The 25,785-nt window shown below is 42.7% G+C and overlaps 1 protein-coding gene across 1 annotated transcript in view; it reads right to left on the bottom strand.

Moving 5' to 3' along the window:
* LOC147665634 (small G protein signaling modulator 1-like) overlaps positions 1–25,785 on the bottom strand; it is a 518,897-nt gene that overhangs the window by 167,744 nt on the left and 325,368 nt on the right. Inside the window, exon 9 of the mRNA XM_086949626.1 lies at positions 11,781–11,919. Within this exon, the coding sequence (XP_086805752.1) occupies positions 11,781–11,919 (139 nt within the window). The remainder of the gene's footprint in view (positions 1–11,780; positions 11,920–25,785) is intronic.

Here is a 25,785-nt window from a genome sequence, read left to right as displayed (position 1 = left end):
GTTTCTAGTGGTTAGACCTGCCAGGGGTTGTAAGGTTCTCAGGGAACCCCAGCGCAAAAAATGTAGTTAACCCATCCCAACATATGAGGACTGATTGCCCTGCTAGAAAATGAGGGACGCCCAAACCAGCCAGACTGATCTCCTCCAACTAAATCTAATTGGAAGAATGCACCATCTCTTGAGGAGATCATTTGCCCTGAAGAGTCTGACCCATCACCTGAGCACAGTCTGCTGGTATCAGTGGTCACAACCGTTCAAGGTGGAGGAGAAAGAAGATTTCCCTTTATTAGCGCACAGATTTTAGCCACCAATTTAGTGCCCTCATGAGGAAGGGAAGCATTATTACCTTCCAAATGAAGTCTGGTGACATCAGATTCCATGAGACAGGATGTGCCTTCCGAGAATACACAGGCAAAATCATGACCAAGGAACCACCACGACCATTACAGCTACATCTCTCAGTAGCTGAAATCTCGTCTTATGAATCCTTTGCTCTAGAAGAACTGCCAGTTTCAGGTTTGTATGAAATCGATCCCCCATAAATTCCACATCTTGAGCAGGGATGAGGTGAACTTTTCCCAATTTATCAGAAAGCCATGATCCAGAAAGACTTGTAACACTATGGCACAGACTTGAGGTGCTTGGATATTTGGATGGAAAATGGATTAACCAGTTGTCTAGCTACTTGCAGAACATGATGCATTATATGTGTAACACAACCCATCAAGGCAGCTAGATAAGCGAAGTACAAATGTTGATTTTCCACCACAAAATAAAGTCACTTTGATGAAGAGAATGGGTACCTGAAGATAAGCAACTTGGAGATCCACAGGAACTTGCCTGGCAGAACCATCTGGAAAACTGGTTGCATGCATTCCAATTGGAAATGGATCACTTTGACTCAAGAGTGGATGCTTTCAAATCCAAAACTCAGCAGAAACCACTTGAATTAATTTCAACCAGAAAACGAACAGTATGTATATACTATCCTATCTCTTTCACAGGAACTAGAACAATAGCATTTACATTCAGAAATGCAGAAATACCTTTCCACAGAGGCTTTACTTTTACCTTGTTTCTTGGGATAGGCGTACAGATGAATCCTGAATTTGAAGGTGAAGAAATTAAGTTTAGAGCATAGTCTTGTCATCTGATACTCAACACCTACTTATCAGACACATCATCTTTACAACCTGTCTGAAACTATTGAATATGATCTCCAACTGGAATAAAATATTGTTCTCTGATAGTCGGGATCTCTGCTTCTGGTCTAATGATTGTGAAGTTGCTTCTAGTCTACGAGGTTTGCTGGGCTGGAAGCATCTCTGACATGAAGGCCTTGAAGAAACCGAATAAGGCCTCTTAAATTTGCAATTAGATAATCTGACTGAAGAGGCGGTCTCATTCACATGTGATGCCTTATCAATACTGAAGCAAATGCAGAAGTTCTTACTACTTCACAGTAACTGTCCTATAAGAAACATGCCTGCTGCTCCGTCCTAAGTATTAGAAATGAATAAATCCTCTTCTTCCTGCATAACTCCAGCCAGGAATTCAAAAGCATTCAATAAGGACTGAGCTGTGTACGCTGTGTATGTCCCTGCTTACATACCAGACATTACCTGCGTAGGACTTTAACACATTATTTACATTCTTAGTAACTGGACTAATGGAGCACAGTCCTCTGGATTAATTGATGTACCGCTAATCAGAGTGGCCAAAACTGAATCGATGTTGTTGGAACAAGGGAAAACTGCATCTTCTAACATGTACATCCTCTGAAGAAAACATGGAATATTGAAATAATTCAGGCCTTAAAATTCTTTTTAAATTAGGGCTATAATCTTGTTCTACACAGGCACGGCTAAGTTAGTTGGTCTCTCACTCTAAGGAACTAGACCTCCAGAGTCCAATTCTGTTGGCAGTTCTGGAAAGCTCAGGTTCTCTATAATGCCATCAACAGTAATGAGCATAAGAGGGAATAATCAATCAGGTAGCCCTCTACTCATAATATCATTATATCAACAATAACCTGATTTAGCTTGAACACCTGATTTATGAGGATCCTATGGGCAAGGTAGTAATATCTCTGCCCCAACAACTGGCATCTATAGAGTACCAACCAACCAACCAACCAAATGTCAGCGTGTGTCAATACACCAGCTCAGTACCCCCACTAATTGGTGTGTACAAGAAAATTATAAAATGTGTCAAAGGCCATAAAGTACAAGTAAGCATCACCATGAGAGCAGCTGGTAGGTACTCTCCAGTTTGCTCACGTTTTTATCATCATTGGTGACTTTCTTGACCGTGAAAAGTAAAATATGTGTCAAATGTGAATTTTCACACAGTTTTTGTTTTTCTTGTACACACCAATTAGTGGGGGTACTAAGCTGGTGGATTGACAAACACTGAACCCTCTGGTAGCTTGGATCAGAGCAGTCAGGCTTAACTTAGAGGCAATGTGTAAAGTATTTATTCAGGACTTCAAACAGTAATAAAGAGAAAACACAACACAGGAAAAATCCCACACCAATTTAGAAAAAGAGTAAATTTTAATAAATAAATCAAGACTAAAACGACAAAAATCCAATCAGTAGACCCGGACATATCCAATTTTAAAGATTTAAGTGAAAATACTGCCACGAAGCACAAAGTGGCAACTGTGGTTATCTGGTCACACCAGACCGAGGCAAAGTCACAAGTTCAGGCTAACCACGATGGAGCGTGGGCCGGCTACATGGACCCAGTTATAACCGCTGAACAAAAGTACCTTAAATCCTGAGATGGGGAGTCCCATGCAGAGAATGCATCACGCCACAGAGGCAATGCAAAGAAATGCGTCACACAGTGGCAGTTTCGGGGAGCTGCAAAGTGCGAGAGGATGTCCTTGCATGGATATGTGTCGGCTCCCATGGACTGCGTTAGGTGGTGCAAAGTCTTTGTGTTGGGCAAGTCTGCGCAGCAGAGATGATGCACTGGGTAGCAAAGGCAATGCACTGGTTGAGCAGGAAATGAGGTGCGCCTCGGGGGAGCTGCGTTCGTTCTGCTACATCCACTAATGGCCTGGCAGAGCACCTTCAGGCCCACTTCCAAGGGTCCAGGACTGGTGTGGCACCTCTGGGAGGGCAGGATTCACAGATGGAAGAGTTCAGGGGCTAGGTTCAAGATTGCTGGAAGCCTGTTATGTCCCTGAGGCTTCTGGTTAGCATGCCAGCCAACTAGCCCTTAGAGTCACTCTGGGGTCCTGGGCTTAGATATGAAGGTCCAGTCCTTCTCACCTAGACAACAGGGAGGCAGATGAGCACAGCAGGGTAGCAGTCCTTCCGAACAGCTGTTGAGCAGAGTGGCAGTCCTTTCAGCAGTGCAGGACTCCTTCCTCGTAGAGTCCACAGGGTCCAATATTTATACCTTGTGCCCACTTTGTAGTGGAGGAAGGTTGTAGAGGTTGTACCCTCCTGACGTGTCATGCATCCCATTCCTCTGTGTCCTGGCCCTAGCTGGTCTGAGGTCACAAAAGACCAGTGATAAACCCTGTGTGAGAATGCTCAGGCAGTGCCTCTGTGATGTGCTACATTGGTAGGTGACAGCTCCTCCCCCTCAATAATTCACAGTGGCCTGCCAACACCCATCTTCCCTTTGCCTCACTGTCTGGGAGCAATACGCAAAGACCAACTGCCAGCTACACCTCGTCATGTGACCTAGGATCAGGCAGCATGCACCAAATGGTTAGGACAAGAAAACGCCCTGGGCACATGTAATACCACTTTACTAGGGTCTTACAAGTACATTTAATAGGCCAAATGGGTGTAAGCCAATTTCACCATATTTTAAGGAGAGAGCGCAGTCATTTTAGCATTGGTTAACAGTGGTAAAGTGTGTAGTGTCCTAAAACCAGCAAAAACAGTTCGCAAAACCGGAGAGTTGAAGGCTAAAAGTTAGGGGAGACCCAAGCCAAGGATGCCTGTTCTAATAATTAACAACAGTGACAAATGACAAATGAATGAATACCAGAGTATGTAGGTAGGTAGGTAAAGGTGATAACAGAGTATGAATCTCTTTAAAGTGCAGTAGAACACTCCTGTACTCTAACACCCCACAGAATGTGTCAAGACAGGAGGTTTGATCTCAGATGCATATGAGGTGAGGCGAGAAACAAGGGAAGATTGTACATTGTCACCACTATTATTCACGCTGGCAGTAGAGCATCGGGCTTGTAGTGTGTGGTCCGGTGCCCATTACGCACATCTGGTGGTACGGGGCGCGAATCACCATATCACCCTATATGCAGATATTATGCTGCTATTTCTAAAGAATAAGCAGTCGGAACTGGCAGGGGCTATCAGGCTGCTTGTTTACTTTGGAGAGCCTTCGGGGCTGCAGATTAATTGGCTAAAACGAGCCTGTTCCTATTTGTGCAGTACCAGAGATAGTCACAACCCCACTAGGGCTGATATGGGAACCCTCTTGTTTGAAATATCTGGGGATGAGAATATAGCATGATGACCATGATCTAATTAGCAGGTATCATCGGTATAGCAGTGTCCGTGTCGGGAATAGTTTTGGCAACTCCACCAATTTCGGTGACAGCTTTCTTACACTTTCCAGGGCCTGATTCAATGGACACATTTTCTAAAAATTGCCCACTTCATAAATGTGGCTCGGCGCTGACAGAGGTCTGCGCCTCACTCAATACGGTGCTCATTAGTAGTGAAGGTGTTTCTCGCTATGCTGCCCATATGCAAAATGACGGGCAGCAGCTATATTTGCTAAGAATGCAATGTTTTGTGTGCAGCATGTTATGCCTAGATATGGGTATTTTTCCCCCAAAAGGTGGTATTTAGCAATCAAAAGGGTGCAGAGCCTTGCATCAATTGCAGGGAATTGTTTATCGGCAAAACTCTAAAGCATATTGATTATGTGTCCTCCTCTCAGGCAATCACAACTTGAGTCCAGAAACATTTTTCCTATTGTCTACTGTTAGGCGTTTACCTGGGGGTCATATGGTAAATATAACATGCTCATGTTACAGAGCAAAAGATTGGATGGTGAGGAGTTTTTAGACCCACTCTATAATTCTTTGTATATGTTTCACTTCCTGTGGCCTGTCAACTTCTTTTAATACAGGTCCGGTGCATAACTGGGTGAATACTGGTCTTCATTGCCCTGATGAATTTGGCAGTAAGTCTTTGTGTTGCAATGAAAGACGTCAGCCCTTCACAACAAAATGCTCTAAACGTGATCTTGTTTTTAATCATGAGTATGGGCATAGATTAAAGACGTCTGCAATATGCCACATTCGACAAATTTTTAGTATATTTTTGTTAGGAAGACAGCATAGCCATTTCCTCCTGAATGAGGGTCTACAGGAGGTAGATGTGTTTTTTGCTTTAAAGAGAAAGTTTACACAGAAAGCACTATGAGCTTCAGTCATGGCGTTAGATCCTTCTGTTACTATAGGAAAGAGGCCAATGATGATAATGCTAGCAAGTTGGTGTATAACAGCCGGACGCTTACGTGAGGCGCTTCCTATATATTCAAAACATTGTAATGAACTGTATGTTTATATGTCTCTTGTTACCGTGCTTTATTAAAAGTATCACACCCGATTACAGGGTCTGACTCTGAATGGGTATGGGAGCCTGACCTTCCCATAAAAAAAGACTTTGGCTTCAGGGTGTTGCCCTTGGAGAAACATATATTGGGTGTGACAAATATCAAGGGCTGTGTTGTTGATATGACTTTTGAGGGGATGGAGCCCTTGATACTTTTTAAGTCGCTCTTTAGCTCCTTTTGCATATGAACCAATGATTGATGGACCCTGGGTGGAACCTACACTAGATCCCCTAAACTGCCCCCACTTGTGACCACTGAGAGGCTAGACACTCCTGTAAAAGTTGCATGTGGAGCCTAGAATGAGGAACTATTGCTATACAGGAGGCCATCATGCCAAGCAGTCGCATCACTGTTCTGACCGGCAGGCGACAATGTGTCTGAAAAAGAGCCAGTTGGTTCTGGAGATTGAGAATCCTCTGAGCATTGGGGTATGCTGTGGCTGAGACCAAATTGAGGATTGGTCCCAGATAGGGTTGTATCTGAAGAGAATGTAAATGTGATTTGGTGGCATTTCTTGTGAACCCCAATCTGTGTAACAAATTGATGGTGGACTGTGTATCCTGCAGGCACCTTTGTGTTGTTGCACTCTTAATCAGACAATCATCAAGATAAGGGAAGACGCGAAAGTTGTGTCTTCTCAAAAGGGTTGCCCCCACTGCTAGGGATTTGGTAAACACTTGAGGCTGTTGTCACCCCAAAAGGCAGAACTTTGAACTGGTAATGACGTCCACTTACCACGAATCTGAGGTACTGGCGATGTGCTGAATGAATCAGTATATGAGAGTATGCATCCTTCAAGTTGAGTGTCATCATAAATTCACCTTCTTGCAGCAGCTGTATTACATTCTGTAGTGTCACCATGTGTTCTGACAGAATGTAACGGTTGAGCGGGCCTAGGCTCAGTATCTGCCTGAGCGTCCCATCTTTTTGAGGTATTAAAAAGTATTGGGAGTATTCCCCTTTGCCGTAATCTCTGTGTGGAACGGGCTCTATGGCATCTTTTAAAAAGAAAGACTTTACCTCCTCTTTGAGTAGGTGAAGATTCTGAGAGTGAGGGTGTCTGTGTGGAGGAATGATTGGGGGTGGAGGTCAGTTCTGGGAAGTATTCATGGTGGACAATGGATAGTACCCACTGGCCTGATATTCTCAATGGCTACAGGCGGTGAACCAGCTGCACTCTTCCCCCCACAGGTGTTGTGTGTGTCATTCTTTGGAGGCTGAGGCTCTCTTCCTGGGAGTTCCCCAACCTCCGCCTCTCTAGTTACTCCCCCTTGAAGCCTCCTCTGAAGTAACTTTAACCTCCTAGCTAGTGACATGTTAGTTGATGCTTGGAATTCACAGTATCTGTATCCTTTTTAATTTTTTCTAACTGGGAGTCTCTACCTCTGGGCCAAAAAGATGTTCCCTATCAAATGGGACATTAAGCAGGTGTTGCTTCACCTCAGGTTTGAACATGGAGATGAGTAGCCAGGCATGTCTATGCAGGAAGATTGAGGGGTTTATCTGCCTTGCTGCAGTGTTCACGCTGTCTAGGAAGCAGCATATAATCGCATTTGAGATTTGAGCACCTTCAGTGACTAACTCTTCTCATCTTTTTTTGTACTGCTCTGGGAGGTGTTGTAGCAATTCTTCCATGTCATCCCAAGTGGCCCGGTTATAGTCCGATAGTAAACCCACTGAGTTGGCTATGCGTCAATGATTTTCATGGCCCACTGCGACCTGCTTTCCTACGAATCTATATGTTTGTTTTCCTTATCAGGAGGAGATGCGTCTCTAGTGCTCTGGGAGGCTGCCCTCTTCCTTGCAGTAGTTATAACCATGAAGTCAGCTGCTCGGTGTTCACCAATATAAAATGGGTCAGTAGGGGAAGGCTTGTATTTTCGTTCAATGTGTGGTGTTAGAATCCAGGATTTGACTGGGTCTTTGAATATCTCTGTTGAAACTTTCAGCATTGACTGTTTCATTAGTAAATATTGAACAAAGTGCTCTATCTTGGAGAGAGTCTCGACCAAGAAGCTGGTTTCTTCCTCCATACCATGCATCTTTACTTTATGGTAAGCTGAATGATACTGTGATAGGAGAAGTATTGTCAGGTGCTGAAGCTTTAGCTGGGACTGACACCTCAATGTCTGGATCTGGCAGCACTGCATTGTATGCGGCCGCATGGGTCTGGGCTTTGGGGAGGGGCTCCCTGTGATTCTGTCCCGTGAGTTTAATGGCTAGGGCTTCCTGTGTCTGCATCGTCTGATAGTGTGGATGATGGTAACTTAGCTTGTGGAGGTGGTGTAATGCCAAGTGGCATAGTGGTCTTATGCTCCATACTTTTCTTCTTTAGAAGAGGCTGTGGTAGTTCAATGTCCAACCTTTTCCATTTGTGGGCCCTCTCAGGCAAATGTTTCTCTTCCAGAGAATGTTTTTTTAACCGTTTGCTCTTGAAGGTTTTCATAAACATGCCCCTCTATATCTGCAGTGGTTGTTGTTTTACTTTTCTTGGGTGCCATGTACTTATTAGTTTTTGCTCCAACGGGTTAGCTGCGTCGATGGCGTACGTTTGGTTGGCTCCGACAGGTTTATCGATCTCGAAAGAGGGCGGGGAATCAAAGGTTTTGGAGGCGCTATAAGCTGCACAAGCATCAATGGCTTTGTCAGCATGGAGTGCTGCTGTGGTTGCGAGGGCTGTGTCCCCCTCCAAGTCTGTTCCTGGTCCCCGATGCCGCCTGGCCTGCCAGAAGTTCCACAGCCAGCATTGACGACTAGTCCCAGTCTTTCGCCTCATGTTGGCTGGAGTCATCAGAAGCGACATGGTGCAGACTGCACAAGATGGCGACCCCCCCCCTACAAGAACATTCTCTTCGATCTCTAGCTGCTGCTCTTCATTTGTGGAGAACTCAGCCTCCACCGCCATCGCCATGGTATGGTATGAGCCAAGAATCGGTTGCATCTTGAGCGGAAGGTTTTCTTATTCTTGAACAGGCCGCAGGCAGCGCAGTCCTGATTGTTGTGTTTTGGCAGCAAGTAGAGGCTGCAATGTCGTGCTGATCATAGCATGCATATTTTTCCCTGCATCGGGGGCACTTCCTGAAAAGTCTATTTTTTTACCTTCCATCACCTAGACTCAAACATTCTCGGCAGAACTTGGAAGGGGGCTCTTGTGTTGAACCTGACACAAACAGAGTGGTCACTGGAAACTGGAATCCGAAGGCTGAACATGACGAGACCATGTTGGATTCTTCTAGCAGAATCCACTATGAGTCCACTGTGCTTCCAGGGTCCCTGAAGACGAAGAAGATGCACAGAGATCCGGTGCAATCCATCTAAAACCGATGGCGGAAAAAAAAACTAACAATGGAGCTGTTGAACGTATATATTTTCTCGAAGAGGAGGAGACACAATGATACGTCAACAATGAAAGACTTCTTCGAGAAAAACAAGTTGGAGAGTCCAAGCCCAACACTAGAAGGCAGGTGTGTGCATAGCATGTGTATCTGCAGCCAACACATTCTACCAATATCTTTTTTCTTTAACTGACCCCAGATGACTCAGCTGGGTCTGTCTTTCTCTAAACCATGCAAGGGTCCTTCACTCTCTCCCTGGCTGTTTAAGTTGAACCGGAGTCTCTTGGCTGGGTTATCAAGAAGGTGACCACTTTCCTACATTTCAATATTTTGGACTTACTATATTTTTTCACCTTTGGAGGTCGAGGATAGGGTGATGAGGACTCCCCAGGGATCACACTAACTCAATAGATAAGATAGCCAAGTTCACCCCATCAGAACATTTGTCTGCAAAAGAAAAAGACCTCAGGTGAGCTTTACTACAAAGTATCCAGCCATGTGAAGCCTGACTGGTCTCAAGTTCCAGTCTCCACCTGCTGGAGGATTTTGAGAGTCAAAATTGTGAGTAAGACTAAATGGAAACACATTGGACTAAGGCAAGGCAACAAACCTAACCAAGTGGCGAAGCGACCTCAGAGGTTTCAAAATGTTTCTTTGAAGGTATTACTTTCAGCTGGAGCATAACATCAACATATCCGAATTTGAGGGATTGTTACCAGCTTCATCATACTGCCTTTTCTGCTGGAGGACTTGAAAACTGAAACAACTTCAAAAGTAAAAATGTTGACCAATTTGTGACCCACAAGGCTAGCTTGACCTCCACTTCATTGTAGTCAGCCTGATGTCTCACTGAGGTCTTGGTCAACCACAGACTTTGACTTTCAGTTGGCATTTAAGTTTTATTAGTGTTTTTTTGCCTTAAAAATGTAACATGTCATATCTACTGTTATCTTATCCTATAGTAATAGCTTTGATGTCTCATTTAATTGTTATTCTACATTGGTTTTGCAATTTGTTTGTATTGTGTTCTTGACGTTATTAAATAACTACTTGAACTTACACACATTTCTCTGAGAATTACTTCTGCTTATGCCAGTACGCTATGCAGCACCAGGGGTTGAGCAGGCATTCTTTCATATATGTGCTAAATCCTAACAAGACTGTGTTGGTTACATTGGATAAGGATTCCACACCGGTCCCTCTAGTGTTTAGCAGTCTTAAGATCTAATACGAACACAATTTTCCCCACGGTCATCAGTCTTTTCCTTCATTTGGTTAGGCTAGCTTTTGACTGAGAAATATCGGACCACATCTTGTTTTCCAATCAATGTAAGTAGATGTCAGACTTCCCTTCCAGGGTGACCCTAAATTGCCAGCTGTGGCCACATCCATACCACAAAGCTGCAGACTTTGGTGAGCTTTTATGCCACTAGAAGAAATGCATCACTGACGGGGCAAAAGTAACAGTAATGAGTGGCAGACACTGGAGAGTGCATACTATTAGGCCATTCACAGTGCCTAGTTTCCTTCCCAACACTGGCGAAGTCTAACAGTGTTACTGCGTGTAGTTCCTGTGCCCAGTACAGAAACAATATGGGGGGGAAGATTCGAGTGGAAAAGGTGTTAAGAGGCTCTGTTGCAATTAGAGAAGTCATACATTCATTCTGAAGCAACCCCAAACTGAATAGAGAAATACTTTGCTTTTGGAGCTGTGTAGTCCAGCTTTCCCGCCGGACAATTTAAGGCTGCTCATTTATGTAAAGATTTCTATTCCATGACCATCTTGATTACTGTTATTTCCTACACTGTAGTTCCCTATCATTTACTTCGCCCTAGTTTGTAGATGAGGATAAGTACTACACAGGGTTAAGAACTACTCTGTGTGGTATCCCTGGTGGCCTTCAGAGATAAAGCTGCAAATATTTATCTTCATGATAGCTGCAATGCCATCTTCTTTGGGGATAGCATCCACATTTAGTGGACATTGTACATGATCTGTGCTAGATGTTTTTAACTCTTCTGCACATCATTAACAATTAGGATTGTAAATATGGAGAGTAAGCTACAAGGGTGTAGTTTCACAGCAATAGCAGCTGTTAACAGAGTGAGTTGAGGTTAACAGCTTGATATCTAAACCACAACAGTTCTATAGCGTAACCATTTCTTTTCATCATTCCATTATCGGTCTGTTCTAATCAGGACATGGGAATAATATGCTACTATATTATACATTAGTAAGCCTATCAAAAAATCGAAGTCATATAAATGCTGGCTTCCGCTTCCTTTTCTAATAACACAACTCATGAACCAAAATATATAACATGTTCACAACTATAAAAAATGCGAATTCTCACCAGAGATGTATGAACTTCAATAAACAGGCTAGTGAAAAGATTAAACAAAAAACAGCCACGTTTGGAGTAACACTTAAGTAAACTGCTTACAGTTCTCTTTCTTTAGAACAGTAGTAGGTGTTGTAGGTGGCACAGTGCTACGTTAAGGACAGTAATGTTCTATCAAACAACACAAAATAGTTTTTGACATATAACAGTATCTGAATAAATGTTATATGACAGCAGTAACCTCTAACATCTACTCACTAATCATGGATTTATACACTTTTAACTCACTGAAGCCTCCCCTTTTCAGTTTATGCATTTATGATGCAGATATATGCAAATGAACCCATGTGTTTTAATACTTTGTTACACAACTGGCTTTCAAAATAAAGAGAGCAAACACATGTGTTATCCACGGTTTCCAAAAGAGGTGGGTGATGACTTTGCCTCTAACAACTTCCAATTTGTAGGTAGCCCTCACAGTACCTACCTTTCATGATTGCAACCATTGGTGGGACCGCCATCAGAAGATCCACTCTGAGAACATGAGGAGCAGGAGGATTTACGAGTGCTGGGCTGCCATGTCAAGGGTATCCCACTCCCCTGAGGATCCATCAAGTCCTGGGCAGCTGCAGATAAATACACCATTTAAAATAAGCATATACACATTTTGTTAAGCTATGACAAATAATCACACTAAACAAGCTAAAGAAAGAAAATAGACAACATTGTTCAATATAACAGGCAGCACCACACCACCTTCACTGAGGCATGTTAGGAACAGAACTGCATGAATGTCTCTTGTTTAGGTAAGCCAATGTTGTTCTCTGGAAGAACTGTGTTGACTGTCATAGCATTTTTCATATGCCACTTAATGGGCAGAGTTTAATTCTAATAGACAAGATCACCCTTCTAATAATATGTTTGGGGACTGTCAATGCATGTTTCATAATGTAGAAAGGGCCTTCCATCAAAAAGTCATATTTGCAACTTTCTGAAGGAAAGCCTAATACTAATCTTAATAGTGCCAATAAGTAATGATTTCTGAATTCCAACCTAAAGCACTTCTAGATGTAAAGCATCAAATAGAGTGCTTAATCGACATGCCTCGATGAAGTGGCTTAGACTTATTAACATTTTAATCCCAATGGTAAAATTATCATTTTCGACAAAAACTTTGAACAGGCATTGAGTATTATCCATTTTGGTTCGCCAATTAACCATTCAATCACGAGGCAGCATGATTCCAGCAGACCATGATCGTTCAAAAGCATAAAGTAGTCATAAATCAATAGCCAAAATCATCAACATTAAATTTCCCAAATGTTTCACCATAAAAATCATCAATATTTCTAATTTTAGAATGTTTATGCTCCTATGCAGCATAAGCATTCCACCAACAGGAGAATATTTTCATTACTCCGACAATGAAGACGATAATGCTTTACCTTTTTCAGATTATAGGGAGCACGTAGGAATGATATACACACTATAATTGGGTCCTGACAAACTAGGTGTACAGAAAGCACTCTGTTCCTTCGTCACAGTTCTTTGAAAATGAAACTGTTCTCAGAGACAGAGCCTAGAAACCATATTCGGTGTATAGTTATATTTACCGTTCTTTACATTAAGCCACTCATTACAAATGGGCCATTAATCTCGAATCAGCTCAAACTGATCATTGCGCCTACTTTGATATTTCAAGATGTGTGAATATTGCAACTCAGGAAAAAGCTGTATTTAACAAGTGCACACATTCTGATTCAAAAAGTTAACGTATTCCGAATTCTGATGTCAAATTCGGACTGGGATGACAAATTCACTCCAGAGTACAAGCGCAAAGTGCAGCAGCTGTATTTAATCTGGGGCAATATCCCCTCAATTCGTAACAAGGGCTTATTTGAGTAGGATTTAATGTGCAATAAGGATGAACATACCAGATTATGAATTGCGACACGAAGGCACTGACTGAATATTTCAGGGCCAAACAATAGAGAAAACTGGCCATGTTATACGATGAGATACCATTGTTTTTTTCCCTTTCACTCTTTTGGGGTTCGATTTGGTTTAAGTCCCAATGTTAGCCCCAACACAAAGCATCATACTTCACCGTACACATTTCCAGTTGTAAGAACTGTTAGCGAACATCTTTATTTACATTCTCTATATTGGGGAATTAAAGGGAAGTCAATGACTTAAATAAAAACAGTGTGTGCTTTCATTTAATATTAAGGACAATATCTGGTTTAAAACCATATCTGCTCATTTAGAATTACGTACAGCAGAGGGTTTCGCCGTCAGCTTTGACAGCCTCTTCTCTCTTTAGCAAGCACTCACATTCAGGGTAAAAAATAAGAATCTTATGCATAATTGTACAAATGTAATGTGACTATCGAGAAACACACACACTTTCTGTTTTTTAATTAAAACACTATTGTGCTCAGGGGTCAAAATATATGAAACAGCTACTCATAATATAGGGCGTACAAGAATCCAGACTGCCATTTTAAAGCGATTAATGCTGCAAGATGGTTTAACTATAAACACTTGCACAATTCAAATCCAAAACGTTGAGTGTTTTAATAGGACTCTCGTCACTCATGCAGTCGGAACCGGTGCAAGCAAATCGTGATTAGATGTTTAGTTCTAATTTATCACATGTTGGAATTTAATATCTTTTTTTACATTACTTTATAATGTACGAGTTGTTGTGTTGTACGGCGGTGATTTGAATGTTGTTTTGTAATTGTTGAATGAATAAAAATTGATTTAAAAAGACCTTCATGTAATGATTCCTACAAGTACATCTCCTTTTTAAAACATATGCATACCATGTGGGCACTGGTTCCTCTGTCATAATTCTTGTAAATCTGGCAATGGCTTATACTACACACTGATGAAAATGGTGCTACATGTCGGATATTAAGAACTTTTTTTCTTTGCTAGTGACCTCTGCAAAATGTACAATTGCTGACTTTTTGCTGAAGCTATAAAATGGCAAACAAACACTGCCATTTTTTGAAACAGGGTGGAAACCTCACTAGTAGCCCAGTCTGCATAGAAGCAATTAACAGTTATTACATACTGCATGGTGTTGATGAAATTAGAAAACAACATTGTAGTTCGTTTCAAAGGCATCATCTAAATTAAGATGCCAAGAACGTGGGGGATATTGTGGTATTTAAATCTAGCACTACAGTACTAGAAATATAAAAAAGTTCCAAAGCATGAGCATCCCTAATCTGGCATTTAATTAAGCAGATACCCTAAAGCAGACAAAAGCTACGGAAACAATGATATATAATTGTGCCAAGAGTATGTTGATCAGAAGCAAAATACGTATACTTCAATGAAAAACAGAAATAGACGGACATTTATGCCGGAAGCAATAGTATTTAGCTTGTTGTCGTTTGCAAACTAATAGCAATAGTTTACTAGTACGATGAAAGGTGAACTAAGATGATGACAAAGCAGAAATGAAAAGCAAATAACTACTTCAAAGCCCTAATTGGAGGTGCTTACTAGAGCAAATGTGTGTATTTTTGTGGAAAGAACGACTACACACACAGCATCACTGGGAGTACTCCTCCATGGTCTCTCTGCAGACTTTCTTGCATGCATTGCTCTAGTCTGATGCCAGGTGGCCTCTTTCGGGCGCACTATAACAAAAGGGGCCACACGGAAAGTGATGAAGTAAATCAAATATCTAATTGGCACATTTTACTCCTGTGCTCCTGTGCAGTGCGGGGCTAACCGATAACCCAATAAAAACTGGTCGTGTTGAATGTGCTGGTTGTCGGGTGCGCTTTTTTAACTCACCATTACAACTAATGCATCATTAAAACTGTCTTGTACAGGTCATTGTGTTAGCCTAATGTAAACCACATTTACTGCTTTTTAAAGTGCACTAACCTAAAGATAGTTGCAGCCCTCGTATACCTGTTTGTCAACAAATACTGTCATTATGCAGCACTAGTGTTCAGTAATGAAGCTTCTTTGTTCAACACTTCGGGTTTTTGTAGAAAGGATTAGCTGCTCCTTTTCTTCTCCGGCTCCTCCTGACATGCACATTGTACTGATTGGTTCTTAGAACTGGCTCCGGTTGGTGTTACTTACTTTTAACCAATCAGCCCTAGACAGACATAGGACTTAAGTCTAAACTATAATTTTAACTTTCTTGTCGGTGACTGACCACTCTTTTGGGAAGCCAGAGAATCATCTATTACATTGGCTAAACTACTCTTTGCTATGAGAGGTTACAACTTTAGAGGACAGTGTACAATGCATCAACATTACTGAGGTGACGTGTTGGCCTTAAATATCTTAATGGGTATAGGATAATAGTAATGCCTGTGGGTTTTGTGGAGAAATGCAGGTCGATGCTATCACATAGAGGAGTTTTATGACACAGATATGTCCATTTTATTCCTCTTTGCAGTACTTTAATGCGGAGGTTTGTGATCCATTGCATGTATATTTATAAATTGTGACATAAATTGACAGACTGTCTAGGACAATTATCCTAATAGAAATTGTTGTGTATGTCAGGTGTATGTTCCACAGTGGCTGAGCGGTAGACCCAAGCAGTCTGTTGATCATGGGCTGCCCCACAGGGAGAAGCAGTGGTTGACTGCAGGCTTCAGACCAGCATTGTGCCACAAAGAAGTTTCATTTAGAAAGTACCAAACAACTAAAATATGTGTGAATCGTAATCCATTTAAAAAGTTTTTTCCTAAAAGGTAAAATTATATGTAGTATGATCTATCAGCACTGTAGCAAACAGGTGACGCACATTTAATCCCACTGTAATTTCTGCTTTCTGAATACTGGGAATTGTTCACCTTGCTTGGCCAAGTTAATGACTCTGTTGGCTAGTAGGAAGATGAAACACCTACCCACACAATACAGCCAATTTCCTGTGCTTGGCCCATTTAGTGGGAAAGGAAGGGGTGGGGAAGAAATCCTCATGTGTTAATTCACTTTTCATTCTGTGTATGGTCTGGGCAAGCCCATACAAAAACAAAGGAGGATGGCCTCTGGAGACCAACACAGGAGAGGCTCCCCTTTGAAGATTTACTGGGAAGGGACAGGCAGCTGTGACAGTTGGGTGTGGGGACAAGGTTCTCAGGGAAGGTCTCTTCAGATGCTAGATCAAGTCTTCAATCTGAGACAAGTGATTTTGTATAAGGTTCCTGCCACTCAGTGGTGAGGTATCCAAATCTGAAGATCAGTAAAATGCAAGGATGTTATTGTTAATGTTAGGGTGTCTTATATAGCGCTCGGCTACTCCAAGGAGTGTCCCGGCGCTTTCTGACCCATAGCTGAAACAGAAAGGGAAAAAATGAAAAGGAAGCAGACCTATCATTGACTATAGAGCCAAGTTTTCAAACCTTTTCTAAAGGCCAGCAAGTTCGAAGTACAACGGAGTGCCAGGGGGAGGGTGTTCCACAACTTGGGAGCGAGATGTTGAAAGAGCGTCCCCCTACCCTAGCTTTCCTAATAGTAGGGACCGTTGCCAGACCAAGAGATTCTGATCTGAGGGATCTTGTCGGCTTGTAAAAGGTAAGACGTTTCTGGATGTACTTAGCATCTACAGCATGGAGTGCCTTGTGCGCCAATGTAAGTGCCTTAAAAACAATCCGCTTTCTGACAGGAAGCCAGTGAACAGAGAGTAACAGATCCAAGGCTCTAGCATGGCGGGGAAGGCCAAAAATGGCCCTCGCTGCCGAGTTTTGGACCACTGTAGTTTTTGCAATAGGTAGTCCGGAAGACCCAAATATAATACATTTGAGTAATCGAGCCTGGAACAGATTAAGGCCTAAACCGTCGTCTTCCTATGGACCAGAGGATGTAGGACTAATTAATATTTTAATACAAAGCACAAGTTTTTTTAAACTAAGTCAGTGTTTACATCCTGAATCCATGGCCAGATATCCAAAATGGTATAATGTGAAGTCAGCTTCATGCTTCAGAAATTCCTATATTGTGATATTTAATTGTAATCATGGTTGGTAAACTGCTTTAAAGAATGATGGGCTGCTTTTATGGTACTGTGGTGGTTCTTTCATGCAGATCAGATGATTTTACTTCTATTCAAATAATTACAAGTTAGTTGCTTTCCATTTCACGCCATACTGGCAGCACTAACAACCTGTGTGAAAAGGTGGCATTCAGGTCAAAAGTAACGTCGACCATTATTAGAGGCAGAGCAATTGTAATATTACTATTGCTCATATCAAGATTGGCACAAAAGACAACATTACTAAATAGCCTTGCGAAGCAAAGAACCTAGCATGAATGACCAGAACATTACATTGATTCCACAGTGAGCCTGGAATACATTTAGGGATCACCACAATTTTTCTTGCAGGAGAAATCTTGGTTGCGTTGTTGCCGCTGGAGGTGATGTGGGGAAGGAAGGCGAAGGGATGATGAGAATGGTGCAGAACAGTAACTAAAACACGAAAAGATGACACAAAAATCACTAGGATTAAGGTGTAAAATAAAAAATGGTAAGGAAGATACTGTTTTACTAATCCCATAATTATTTTAATCACAACCAAATGCCTATAATGTTTTTGAATCATAACAGATGTGGCACATCCTCAACCTATATTTGCAGCTATACTGAAGATGATGATTGTTAGAACTTTCTTTTACAGAATCACTACACAAATGACTCAATTTATTTTCTTACCAAAACAAAACATACAATGCAAAGTTTGCTCTCTTCATCGTAGATTTACATTGCAGCTGCTGCTTCAAACAGGAGACTACAGAAATAGTGAACTGACTTAAAAAAGTGCAAACCAGTAATATCTGTGCTTCTCTTACATGCCTTTATATCAAATACAGTGACCTGCCAAAGGGGACTAAATGATTTCTCATAAATATGTTTAAAGATGCTGGATTAGCAACACATTCTAATTTAAATGAGGCTGTCTCCTTATATTCACGTTATTTAGTTAGAATGCCAAACAGAACCTCACAAAAAAGCAAGGTAAGGCAAACAAGCATAAAGTAAAGACATGTTATACAATGCACTATTGTAAAGACACTCCTCGGGCTACGGATACATTAATGCAATCTCTTAAGCGGGCGACCATTAGAGGAACAAGTGCTAAATATTTAAGAAACCATGGAGGGCAAATATCATGTGGAGAGCCCACAGATTTAGTGTTAGAAAATGAATTAGTCTACTAAGCTAGAGAGCATCTGATTATGTCTGGAAATATAAATGGATGGTAATGTGTTACTGGAATTAGGCTTTTCCTGAATTTGAGTACAGATTATTGTTAAAGCAGCAAAGTTCCTTTAGAATTCTAAAGTTCCTTTAGAATTCGATAAAACCCACTTAGTGCGAAGTGGCTTCCTTAATTCTTGTTCAGTAACAGAGCCGTTTTTCTTTTTGTAATAGCAAAGTACAGGTTCATCCATGTCTTTAATAAAAATGCTCTTAAATAGATGATCACAGTTGCTGTTCCAGGAAGTTCTACTGCGGGTTTGGATATGTACAGTATAGGGCGCTCACACAGTGTGGTAAGGGTAAGTAGTGATGGACAGGAAGGACAAGAATTGGACGGTGCAACCAGTAAAGAGGGAAACCCTGAAGCCTCTGAGAGGCGGTCAGGCATAGGATGCCTGAACACCACACCAAATATACAACAGGTACTGGGCACACGTGTGGTACAAACAAATGTAAGTGATTTGGTCGATTGAGACAAAACATTGGACACTGGTTGTATGGTGAAGACAATATATTAAACTTTATATACGTCTTCTTTCTTTGGTATGTTTACAGAACGCCAGCCGACACGCGTTTCATCAACAAGGCAGTGCCTGTGACTCATCAGGGCTGAAAGCAGCGCTTGTGTTCTGATCGGTGGATCCGGTGATACAGGGCAATCACAATAAGGAAGTGAAGGGCAAGGGTCATAGGGCCGGACTGGTTCATTTCCGCCAGACGAGACGTGAAGCCACATCGCTTCTCCAGGAGTCAACACCCTAGTCGTACCCGACTGTGCGTGCAAGCCATCCGTCAGCCCTATGACCCTTGCCCTTCACTTCCTCATTGTGATTGCCCTGCAACTCCTCCGTCCCATCTAGATGCAGATCTCTCTATTCACCACTGGGCGGACTCACCCGGTCTCCTGGAATCCCCCAGCCCTGTCTCCCAAACTTCAAACAAGGAATACACAACCTAGCAGAGGCAGGCTTTGGATAGTTAGACAAGAAAATATCTACTTTCTAAAAGTGGTATTTTCAAACACAGAATGTTAAAATCAACTTCACTAAAAGATGTATGTTATCATTCTGAGTTCACGCATGCTAAACTCGAATATCCACCATGTTCCCTGAGTCAGTTAGGATTATAAAATGTAATAATCTAAATGCCCATTCTGGCCTATGGAGAACAGGTAGCCTTGCAATAGTGAAACACGAAAATGGCTGTAATTCACTATTAGGACATGCCACACTCACCAGGGCAGGTCCTAGCTTACACGTACAATGCACCCTGCCCTTGGGCCTACCATAGGGGTGTCTGATATGAAGAAAAGGGAAGGTTTAGGGACTGCAAGTGGGTGCACTTGCCCAGTCAGCATGACAGTACCAGACAACACACAGGCTCTGCAATGGCAGGCCTTAGACACACTTTTACAGGCTGCTTCTGTGGGTGGCACAACCAGTGCTACAAGCCCACCAGCAGCATTTGGATTAACAGCCCTGGGCACTCCTGGTGCACTGTACTAGGGTCTGACAGGTAAACCAAACCAGCCAATCATGGAATCACTAACCCATACATCAATTTACAATAGGGAGAGCATATGCACTTCAGCACTGATCAGCAGTGGTAAAGTGCCTAGAGTCATAAAACAGCCAATAGGTCAGAAAAAAACAGAGGAGGAAGGCAAAAAGTTCAGGGATGACCCTGCAAAAAAGGCCAAGTCCAACAGTGACAATGTAATCTTGACTGCAGGCCTACCATATTTAGTCTGGCTGTGCAGGTTTAAACTTCAAATTTGACCTGTCCAAAATAAACCTTTTGACAGGCTGAAAGTTTCTTTCTAAATATTTACAAGTAACCCTTAAGTAGGCCTTTTTTTGCCTATAAGTCATGAAAATGTTAATGCCACACATCTTTACAGAGAAAAAGTCCCAGATAATATTTCACTGTAGCAAGACTGTTTAAAAAAAAAGGAACACAGGTTTACATTATTATTTTTAATAATGCTAATTTCTCTTTGGAAGCAACTAGAAATACATTTTAGGGACTCTTTTTAATATTCATTTCAAATCCAATTTAATGGTAAAATCGAATATGTAATGACTATTAAGGAATAGGCACATTTAGAAAGTTACATTTTCCCTGTCTAAAGCCTCGGAAAGATTTGTTGCATTTGTTGTCCCACTTCTGCAAGCCAGTAATTGATGTTAATGGGTGTGAAATGCCTCCTTGGAGAAAATAGGCTGACCTGAATTGGCAGAGATGACTCCTCTGAACCTGACAGAGTATGCAGGGTGGGGCTGTGAGCATTTTTATTGACATTAAAGTATAAAATTCTGCTTGAAAATCAAATCCTGCTCGACAGGCCTGCTGGGGTTTTCATATGACACTTGGGGCGCACTTCAAAGAGGCCTCGCCCTGCCACAGGCAAATGTTAGCCAACACCTGTGCAGGGGCCATTTGTTGCCACTCAGACAGGCAGGGATCTATCACAATGGGCCACTTTTTGACATTATGGTGTCAAAGACGGTTTCACACTACTGCTGGGTTTAAATAAAACACCTGGAGCACACTTCAAGGGAGAAAATAGGAAGGCAAAAACAATTCTTGTTTATCTGTCTGCTTGCTGAAAACACTGCTTTCATTCTACCAGACGTCTGTCTCTGGGCTTATTTGGGGTCTCATGGCTGCTTTGACCTGAATTGCATTCTTAAATGTGGGAGGACACTAGGATTACCATAGTACACTCCCTACACAAGCCTTCAGCCCTTTGAGCCAAAGTTTAGTGTGGCCTATGACTTTTGTCATTCTGAAAATGCCCAAAGTGGTTAGTGTTAGCGTGGGGAACCTTTACCCCATTGGTTAAGGCGTTCTCAGGGGTCATTCCCACTTTGAGCCTTGGCATCTCCAGCACCAAATTCAGAACACCCTGGACTTGTGAAAGATCAGAAGAGAACTGAACCTGCTGTCTAAGATCTGAGAACATCCTAGAATACAGGATCTGATGTTCCTCTTGTACCGAAGACAAAGAACTCAACTCCAAGTTCTTGAATCCAGTAGCAAAGTGAGCAAGGGACTCACATCTGGACATACCCTGCCAACTTAGGGCGAGCAAAGCAAACACAAGGAGATGATGGATTGAGTGTGGGTCCCAGGCTCACTGTGCCACTGGTTAATTCTATCCTGGCTGATGAGGGGTGAAACCCCGAAACCGATCCTAGGTTGCTTGTTTCTGGTCCAGGGAGGACCTGGCTTGGCAGTTCGGGCTGGACTGTTTCCATGAGGCACAGGGTCAAGACGTATTTGCACATGGCCTGGTCTAAACTGAGGTAGCATGGTGAGAAAAAGAAAGATGGGTTTAACCCAGATCTCTTGACTGGGGGTGAATGTTTTGATTTCTTCTGCATTGCGTCCATCAATTGTGTCTTTTGCTTTCTCACACTTATTGTTAAGCTGTGCACAAACCACAGGGTGTAATGGGGTACAAGGAAACATTACGTTTACATAACTTCAGAGCACTTTACGGCCTTGCTTTTAGTTAGGCCTTGTAGTGTATACCAGTGACATAACTGGTATACACTCAGAACCTTTGGCCCTCTTCAGTGGAGGACGGGGGAAATTCAATTTGCTGCTCACTGGCCATTGAAGGTGTGATGGTGCGATCCTGCGATAACGTGGGCTGCAGTTATTAAAAGTGGGTACGACCAGGTAGTAGTGGTGTCTAGATAGGGTGGCAGAGTGGGGGGACGGATAACAAGACAAATAAAGAAAAACAAAAAACCATTGCCTGTCGTATCGCACTCTTCTTCACTGCAGGCACGGGCTCCCAGAGTCCACTGCGGCCAATCCAAATGCGGCTGGTAGCATGAAAGTGGTGTCTGGATAGGCCTGAGGGCCCACGATCTGCACTCCCAGTTATAATGGGGGCCTGTTCCTGCTCTTTCCAACCCGGCAATGAGCTTTGGTTGGAGAGAGCTTCAGTGCGCATGACGTTTTGGCAATCCTGAGATGGCTGGCCAAACAGGCATGTGCACTGCTAACAGTGCAAACCCACTACCCCCTTGCTTGGCCCTGCCCCCAAGTCTCGGCTCAGAGAAAAAAATAGAACGATAATAAACAAGAAAAAATAAGCGTGGGATTAAAAAGGGAGGTTGGGGGATCCCCCCACCCCAAAAAAAACGCACCTGATGTTCGGAAACTGAGGCAATCAGCGCCGTTCAAGAGGAAACTTAAAGAAACTTCCGCTTCCTCTCTACGACGTACAACGTCAGTACTGTCAACAAGGAAGATGGAGAGGATACGACATGAAAAGGTAAGAGGGAATTTTAGTTTAAAAAAAAAAAGAATAAGGGTTAAGGGCAGTGGTAATTATGAGGAGTGGGGGCTGAAGGGAAATGTAGAGGTACAGGGGAGGGGTATAACCTTTACCAAGGGTATGCCCTTACCATGCATAAATTTACAACGCAAATCGTTGTAAATCTATGCGTGGTAAAGGAATATTTGTGGTAAAGGTTATGCATGGAAAAAGCATTCCGTTGTAACGCATGCGTGGTAAAGGCATGCATTGCAATGGAATGCATTGTAACGACATACAACCATGATCATTATGGCATCCCCACTGTGGCAAGGTCCCCTGAGTGCCCAGCTACAATATATTGCTTCTAGACTTCCCAGACCTGTATAAGACTACCATCCCGATGGCACCAACAGTTCAATTCGTTGGGGGCTGTTGGACTGTGATGTCTCCCACACAACCACAATGGCCAACATCCCAGCAATTAAGCCATTTGTTGTAAAAGGGGCTCCCTCGGTGCATCTTGACCATGGGCCACTCCATGGAGTTGTCAAAGGCCCGAGCCTCACATATGAGGTGACATTACAAAGGACAGGAAAAGCAGAACCTGTCAAATCTGTCATCCCCGACAAGGGACAGAGAAACCCAAGAAAGCCCATGACACACCCCAGGCATGTGGATACAGCAGAGGCCTTGTCCATCGCCCTGCACACTGCCCCGCAAAAGGCAAGAAGTGCACAGGTTGTGGGAAGTACGATCATTTTGCAAGTGTCTGCCGGTCGAGGAGAAGTCAGAAACCACGCACCATAGTCAACATGCTACCAGAGGCCCAAGAAGTAGCCAGTGACATGGATGATAATGGAGTTACAGAATATACAATGCACTCAGTCTTCACCATCGGCGTGTCCACAAAAACACAGCATCAGTTACCACAGTGCCAGAAAGGAGGTCAGACTGCACCTACGGACGGCCACAGTGGATACTGGGTCTCTACTGACATGTGCACAATGCGCTGGTCCTTATCCTCGCAGCAGGGGTGAAGTATCTGCTTCAATGAGCGGAAAGTTTAGATGCGGAAGCTCATCGTCGAGGAAGCTGTTGACAGATACGAGGACCTTGCACAGGGAACAGCGTTGCGCAGTGGTGGTTACGAAAGCGATGCAACGGTTCCGTTGAACAAGCACCTTAGGCCCAAAGGACCAGGACTTGGTTAGTACCACTTGGCAGGGCAGGCTCAGAGATGTCAGAGTCCAGGTGTAGAAGCAGAATGGTTGGAAGTCTTATGTTCCTAAGACCTCAGATCAGGAGGCCAGCCAGCTAGCCCTTGAAGTCACTCTCGGTTCAAGTGATGCTGGTCTAGTCCTTCTCACCCATGCAGGATAACAACAGGCAGCAGGGTAGCACATCAAGGCAAGAGTCCAGCAAAGCAGCAGTCCAGCAGAGTGGCAGTCCTTCAGCAGCACAGCAGTACTTCTTCCTGGCAGAGGCTTCACAGGTCCAGAAGTGTACTGAAGTGATGGTGTCAGAGGTCCAGTATTCGACCCAGTTGTGCTTTTGAAGTGGGTGAGACTCCAAAGACGTGCCTTTGAAGTGCACAAATGTCCTCCCTTCCTGCTTTGGATCAAGACTTACTATAAGGGGTATTCAGCTCATTGTGTGGGGACAGGACACAGCCTATTTAGGTGTATTTGAGTCTGGTTTCAGTACCTCCCTCCCATTCTGCCAGAATGGCCCATCAAGTCAAACCTCAGCTCTCATTGTGTGTGGCTGACTAAAGGGAATGACATGTGATCAGAGACAGGCCGCAGTCACCAAATGGCAAAAGTAAAAAAATGCCAATTTCTAAATGTAACAATTTCAGGATTGCAATTTAAAATCTTACTTCTTTAGGAGTTTAGATTTTAAATTTTAATTCCAGAGACCTCAAACTTGAAAAGGCTATCTTTTCACAATTGGGAGTTACACATAGATAATGGATTAGGGTAATCCCAAAATTATCCTATTGGAGAGATAGACCTTGCAGTAGTGAAAATAGAATTAGGAATGTTTCACTACCAGGACAAGCAGAACTTAAAAGTACATGTCCTACTTTTTAAATACATTGCACCCTACCCTCTGGATTGTCCAAGGCCTACCTTAGGGGTGACTGATATGTAAGTAAGGGGAGACGGTATGGGCCTGGCAAAAGATTTATCTTGCAAGTTTGAAATGGCAGTATAAACTGCAACCACAGAGGGCTACTTAAGTGGGTGGCACAATAAGTGCTGAAGACCATCCGCTGTGGACCGATGCCATTGACTCTCTACGCGGTACACGTTGCCTCGTTTGAGTGCTTGCCAAATCAAAGATTGTGCTTTCGTTTGACCAGACTAATTTGCCAGTCTCAGATTCCAACTTTGCGTCTGGGCAACTCCATGCCACAGATTAGAGCGTTACTGCGATTAATCTACAGTGACTCATCCTTTCAAACACCTTTCGCCTTATTACAAAGGGGCACTCTTTGCAAAAAACATTTCTGTCCTGATGATGGTCTTATAGACACCTGCAACCAAGACCGAAACGTCGACCTCTTCATCATCTCCATAAGCAATTCATCTGCACCAAGAATTAACCATCGTACATTGTTTGACTTGGTTATTGCCTATAATTTACAGGAGCTGATGAACTGTTATGAACTGATTTGTTGATTTGTGTATATTTCTGTCCATAACATCTTTTGCTTGTACTTGATTTGTTCACTTTATCCCCATACATATATTTATTTATTGATTAATTCAATACAATATTTTTTCAGATAAAATTACTTCTCCGTGTGCTTTTTCCCTTTTTCCTTTACTTATCATTGATTGTCTCCATCAAAGAAAAGTTTTGCCATTATCCTTTGGATACATTAGAGTTAGATCCTTGCTAACTAACTCAAAAATTGACTATAAGTGAATAGACTAACTAAATCCCTTGTAGACACCCTTTACTTCA

Source organism: Lissotriton vulgaris, unplaced genomic scaffold (assembly GCF_964263255.1).
Source record: "Lissotriton vulgaris unplaced genomic scaffold, aLisVul1.2 SCAFFOLD_1463, whole genome shotgun sequence".
NCBI lineage: Eukaryota > Metazoa > Chordata > Amphibia > Caudata > Salamandridae > Lissotriton > Lissotriton vulgaris.
The sequence above is the reverse complement of the archived record's forward strand: the minus strand, read 5'-3'. Positions and strand labels throughout refer to the sequence as shown.